Source organism: Anser cygnoides, chromosome 3 (genome assembly GCF_040182565.1).
Source record: "Anser cygnoides isolate HZ-2024a breed goose chromosome 3, Taihu_goose_T2T_genome, whole genome shotgun sequence".
Classification (NCBI taxonomy): domain Eukaryota; kingdom Metazoa; phylum Chordata; class Aves; order Anseriformes; family Anatidae; genus Anser; species Anser cygnoides.
The window spans coordinates 15124201-15130333 of record NC_089875.1 but is presented as its reverse complement, the minus strand read 5'-3'; the positions used below and the strand labels follow the sequence as shown (position 1 = coordinate 15130333).

The 6133-nt window shown below is 51.5% G+C and overlaps 1 protein-coding gene across 1 annotated transcript; it reads right to left on the bottom strand.

Annotated features, from left to right (window-relative positions):
• Positions 1 to 134: 134 nt before the first annotated feature.
• On the bottom strand, positions 135 to 4318 carry PET117 (PET117 cytochrome c oxidase chaperone). The gene is made up of 2 exons (XM_066993542.1): positions 4119 to 4318; positions 135 to 287 (listed from the first exon to the last, which is right to left on the bottom strand). The coding sequence occupies exons 1-2, from the start codon at positions 4212 to 4214 to the stop codon at positions 138 to 140; spliced, it is 246 nt and encodes an 81-aa protein (XP_066849643.1). The 5' UTR covers positions 4215 to 4318; the 3' UTR covers positions 135 to 137.
• Between the last annotated feature and the right edge of the window lie 1815 nt (positions 4319 to 6133).

The following is a 6133-nucleotide window of genomic DNA, read 5'->3' as shown; positions in this document are numbered from 1 at the left end:
CGAGTGGAAGAAATATTTTGTGTATGCTCTATGGCTTTTGGAACAGGAATATAATGTGTCTGAAAGAAAGCCTTTCAGGAATGGTCTCTGTTTACTGAAACACTTGAGAGTAGTTACTCTAATGCCTCAGGTCCTGCCTAGGACTGCTGGGAGCCCTTCTCCATGAGCATCTTGTCTCTTTCTTCTTTAAGCTGCTTTGTCAAAGCAATCTGCTCTTCTAACAGGCGAATATTTTCCTTCTTCTGATGTTGTCGCTCCAGATCTCTGAGAACTCCTCTGTGCAGCCTCTGAAAGCACAAGGGACAGGGTTTATTTCATCAAGCCTGTTTGGTGGCGAGCGCGACCAACCCCACCCCGGCTCCGTTCCCTCCTGCAGAAGTTCTCACCATGCCCTGCTGCCCCTGCAAACCTTAGTCCTCTGCCACCTCCTGCAGCCACACCACTTAACGTCCTTTGAATCTAAAACTACGGGAGCTGGCACCTGGTGTTGACCGGACTGCACCAAACCCACTTTGTTTGTACTCACTTCAGATGGGTGCATTTTCTGAGCAGAAGAGACATTGAGCAAAGAAATGCTTTGCACTAGTAGCTCCCACGCTGCGCAGGATGCACACGCCCTGTAACAGCCTTGTACCTCCAAAACCCGTACCTCTGCTTGGAGAGAATTTGGTGGCAAACTGAAAATAATCTTAAGGAAAACTGCTATTTGTCTTCATCTGCTTCTTTCTGCTTATGTCCTACTCTTTAAAAAACAAAGAAACAAACAAAAAGGCTGATAAACTCTTGCTGCAAGGAAGGTATAAAAAGTCCCACAGCCAAGTCCCTCTGCCAAGCTCTTGAAAAATCACGGTACTTCATTCAAAAGATATACATACCCTTTACCAAAAATGTTCACCATAAATAAAATGTGCAACACAGACTGGTGGTTTGCACACAGATGGGTAAGCCACCAAAGGAATGTAAAAAACCCTAAGAAAACCCTCGTTAGTCTTTGTTTCCTCCTTATACTTGTCTGTCTCTGCTACCTGGAAGGCTTTCTTACTCAGCTAGCTAGGTGAAATGCTCAACCTTCACGTCTCACCAGGTGAACGCAAAATGAGTGAAACCAAAACTAGTGACAGGGACTGGGATGGGGGAAAGGAGGGGAGGGACCAGCTGGGAACCAGCTCTTCGTACTGCGGATGTACGCGTCTGGGAGCGGGCAAGGCAGCAGAGGGATATAAATGGAGGGAAGGTGAGATTAAGACACGGGATGGAGATGCCAAGACTGACAGTAACTCTGGGAGGAAAGGAGACCACATTGAGGGTTTAACTGGTTGGGCACCTTGTGCAGGTGACAGCAGCTGGGCCTGCTTCTGCAGAGGAACACAAAGCGACCTCGGTGGGCTCCAGGTGCAGGCACCCACCCACTCCCGCAGCACTTCTGAGGCCGTGCGAGGCGTCCTTCTCAGCTCGGCTTGGGCTCCTGGGGCGGGCAGCACGCTTTTACGTGTTCAGACACTTACTGGATGTCAAAGCAATAGTCATAAGCTTGTCAGAAAATATTATGCATGAGGGCAGAACATCCGCAGTACTTATTTCCGTTGCATTACCTAAACAACTGTGTTCCTTAAACCGGATGCCATTATTCCCTGACTTGAAGATTAAGAATTATAAAATCTCAGATTTCATTTATAAAAATATAAGCTTTGAGCCTTAGGCTTTCTGAATAGCATTTCACATCAAGTTTAAACTGATTGCTGGTAACATAAAACTGAGCATTTTGGCTTTGCTTCTGCAGCAGCAGCATCTTGAGGAATGCTCGTATCCCTGCAAATACATAATCTGCATCACATTCAGCTGCTGGGGAGATCACTTCTAATTCTAGAGGTTTTGCTAATCCATCCCCAAATATACAGCTCAGGCACCTCTGAACGCGTCAGATGTACATTTTGGGAGAAGAGGGGGTTCTTGGGAGGGAAGATACACCCAAGCAGGCTGCACGGCGCAAGATATGGGAGCTTGCCTGTAGCCACGCAATTCTTTTTCCCTTCCTGGCATTTAGAGGCTGTGCCCACACCTGGGTATTAGGATGGATAGAAAACAATAAGTTAATTTTTTTTGTGGCAAGGGACAACATTTTCAGTCACCTATTCAAAAAAAAAAATTTTTTTTTGGTCCCCAAAAGCCCAAAAAGGTTTTCCACTGACCAACTGGATCCTTTGACCCTTTCATCTCTAGGAAACTCAGCAAAACTGCTTATCTGCAGGCAGCAAAAGATTGCCTACCCACAGTAACGTCTGCTTCTAGTTGTGGGAAAATGTATTACAACAGACCCATGGGGAGAAAGTTGCCCATTGCTGTTGATAAATTAGCCAGCATTTGGTAGAGGTAGCATTTACCCAGACAGAAGCTTGCAGAAGAGCTGCAAGTCCCTATTTGCTTCCTGATATCGTTAGAAATACAAGAATCAACCAGAGAGCATCAACCGTATCAGTTCATTGGCAGATCCACCACTCTTCTTATTAAAGACATTTTATATGCTGGAGGAATGCAGATTACAGACTTGGAGTTGTGCCCTTCGTTTACCCGTGGTTTGAGTTACGATGCAGTCCCTACACACCAGGGCACCGTGGTCAGGATGGATCCTGATCAGGCACTCAGCGTTTGGTTTCACATTACTTGTTTAGCCTGTTGCCCGTGGCATTGTGTACTTCGTGATAAGCAGATCCTGCTTGGATGGTAGAGCGACTTATTTCCTTGAGGACTTTTCTACGCCTGTTACCTCTTTAGAATAGTGATGCTTGGTAAATGTTAATTCAGTGTAGTCCATGAGATGAAGTAGAGAGATTAGCCAAAGGTTAAGGTCAAAATTAATTTTAAGTGTCTGGCTGAAACACCCAAGAGTGATTTTTTCCAGAGAGTTGATTGTCCTGTGGCACAACATGCGCCAAATGTACAGCTCCCATCTCTTTTGGCTGTATTTTCAGCCGAGCATCTAGCATGTGCTCCTGCCAGGCCCTCAGTGGCTCAAGGCAGGTGGGATGAGTTAACCAACAACCACCTGCAAAAATCTGAGCATGTACGCCAGCTCCGGCAGCTGCAGAGCTGTTCCCATTGCCATGCCAAGGAGACCAGTCTTCCTCTTCTTGCTGTGCCTAGGATACTTGGCACGTTTTCCAGCTTCTGCAGCACAGAATCACAGAATCATCTAGGTTGGAAGAGACCTCCAAGATCACCGAGTCCAACCTCTGACCTAACACTACCAAGTCCTCCACTAAACCATATCACTAAGCTCCACATCTAAACGTCTCTTAAAGATGTCCAGGAATGGTGACTGAACCGCTTCCCTGGGCAGCCCATTCCAACGCCTAACAACCCTTTCGGTAAAGAAGTTCTTCCTAATATCCAACCTAAAGCACCTCTTTCCTTCTCAGGTCAGCCTCATCGTCCTCCAAGATCCCTTGTTCTTAAGTGCTGACAGAGGCAATGTCTGTAGGATAAAATGTAATCTTGTCATTACGGATGGCACAGCAACAGGCACCTGAGCTGTGGTGTGGATTGGCAAGTTGAACTGTGGGGCTTGTAGCTCCTGACTACTTCAGACCTTCAGTAAAAGATATTTAACGTAAGATTTTGTGGCGTGTGTTTCCCTAGATGTTTAAACCAGATGCATGCCCTCATATTGGCACTCGGTTGGTTCACTGGCAGAGCTGAGACCGGCTCGTTGCCCCAGATTCTGCCACGTGCAGCTTGTCCGTTCTGCATTGATTGCCCTGGGTCGGATTTGCCTGCAGACTGCCCACCACCACACCTGAGACTTGTCTGCGGGGCTCTCCCGCACCCCACGCGCCCGCCTCACCAGAGGGGGACACTGAGGGACACCGCCGGAGGTGCCGGGGGGGAGACCCGGGGGGCGGGGCTACAGGGCGGGGGCGGGGCCAGCGAGGCGGAGCCACGCCCCCTCCTGCCTGCAGGTGATGGGCGGGGCCCCGAGCACGGTGGGCGTGGTTACTGGGTCGTGTGGGCGTGGCCTGCACTGCGGGGGCGTGGCCTGTTCTGCGGGGGCGTGGCCTGGCTCCCCCCTCCCCTCCCCTCCTCCCTCCCCCGCCCCCCCCCGTCCCGGCGGCCCCGCTCACCTCCTGCTCCCGCCGCTGCTGGACGTGCACGGCCGCCACGGTGGCGGCGGAGAGGAGCGCGGTGACGGCCAGCACCGCCCGGGAGCTCCTCGACATCGCCGCCGCCGTTACCACAGCCGGGCCGGGCCGGGCCGGGCGCGCGAGCGGCCGTTGGCGGCCGTTGTGGGGGGGTGGCGGTGGGGGTGGGGGGGAGGCGCGGCCAGGCCGAGCGCCGAGCGCATCGAGCCAGGCGTGAGCAATCGAGCGCCGAGCGGCGGCCCGGGGGGGGGAGGGATCGGGTTTGGGGGGGGGTGTCGCAAAATGGCGGCCGCCTCTTCCCGCCCGTTGTCGCCGCGGGCGGCTGGAAATGGCCCCGCTGAGGGAGGGAGCGCGGCCAGCTGGGCCGCTGGTCTGAAAAGCAAACAAAAGGAGTTTTTTTCTGAGCCCGAGAAGGGTGGGTTTTTTTTGTTTTGTTTTGGTTTTTTTTGCTGTTATGGCACGCAGACCTCCAGTCCTGCGCTTCCCTCGCCCAGAAAAGCCGAGCTGCGCAGGGCGAGCAGCTGGGGAGAGCGGCTCCGCCATTGTTCGGCCTCCCCGCGCTGCGCCGCGTGTGGCCCCCGGCCCGGCACATCGCCGCGCTCCGACGACGGCAGCCTGCCTCTCCCCGGGGGCTCTGCCCTGGCACCTCCTCACCGCAGCGTCCCAGCGCCTCGCACGCACGAGTCCGTGCTCCCGCTGCTCCTGTGTGAGAGCCGCAGATGGCTGCCGGGAGCGGTCTCGATTCAGCGTGGTCAGATGTGCTTCAGATGGAGGGCTTCAGGCTCCGTTTTTCAGGGCGCTTTTACTCTGTAGCACACAAAAGTCTCTCTGGCTGCTGTTGAGCTGACAAGAGGCTTGCTCCCAAAGAGCGAGGAACATGTGAGCAGTCGCTATCTGCTGTGTAACAACCCAAACAAGCAAATAGAGGTACAGGGCAGCAATATCACAGAATCATCTAGGTCGGAAGGGACCTCCAAGATCACCGAGTCCAACCTCTGACCTAACACTAACAAGTCCTCCACTAAACCACTAAACCTTATCACTAAGCTCTACATCTAAACGTCTCTTAAAGACCTCCAGGGATGGTGACTCAACCACTTCCCCGGGCAGCCCATTCCAACGCCTAACAACCCTTTCGGTACATGGGTGACACTCGTGAATTTACCAAGCAAAGGGATGTCTAGCAGGGAGGTGGGATATCTCATGAGCTTTGCAAACTCCTGAAGGAGGTCAGAGAATAGCCATTCACCCTTCCCCGCACTACCGTGGTAGCCAGGTATGTGGATATGGATAGCAAGCTTACCCAAAAAATAAGTTTTTTTCACATGATGTATGAGCAAATGGTGGAAGTCAGCCCCACGTGCTGCAGAAGCTGAGCTTATCTACAGATTCAGAAAGGATCCAGGCAAATTTGTGGACCACCATTGCTGTCAAGATGTTGCTTTCAGCTCGTGAATTCTGTAAACCACAAGTGAACCGTCAGGTGGAAGGTTTGTTGTGAAAGGCGTAGTCTTATCGCTGACTTCTTTCCTATGTGTGTTTTTTTTTTTTTTTTTTCCAGGCATTTGCTGCTGCTCTCTGTCAGGCAGGATTGTGGGTACAAAGATTTTCAACTTCAGCAGGTACCACAGTCCCTAGCTGTAAAACAGGCTCAGATACTTCCAGGCAGAGCTTGGCAATGCTGCACTGCAGTCAGCTTCGGGAACATTAATGGGAACCTTTGCTGCGCGGAGGCAGCCATGTCACATCCCCAGCCCAGTCCTGAGCAGAAGAGGAAAACCAAATGTGTGAAGCCAACCCTTCCTCGTTATAATCTTCTTCATCTGTCTGCTGAACAAATGTGATTAAAATGAAAGGTGAAATTAATGGGAATGATAACATTTCAATTTAGTATAATAGTTTTGCTCACATCAGTGTGTTTACTGTTATTAAGACTTATGCATAAGTGCTTGTAGCGCAGCCAATGCCACTGGAGTGCCAAGAACTGGGTCGAGCCA

Excerpts from the sequence above, each read along its gene's own strand:
- PET117 (XM_066993542.1), bottom strand. The coding sequence starts at position 4,214 with ATGTCGAGGAGCTCCCGGGCGGTGCTGGCCGTCACCGCGCTCCTCTCC. Across the intron at positions 288-4,118 it reads AGCAGCGGCGGGAGCAGGAG|AGGCTGCACAGAGGAGTTCT; the intron begins GTGAGCGGGGCC and ends TTGTGCTTTCAG.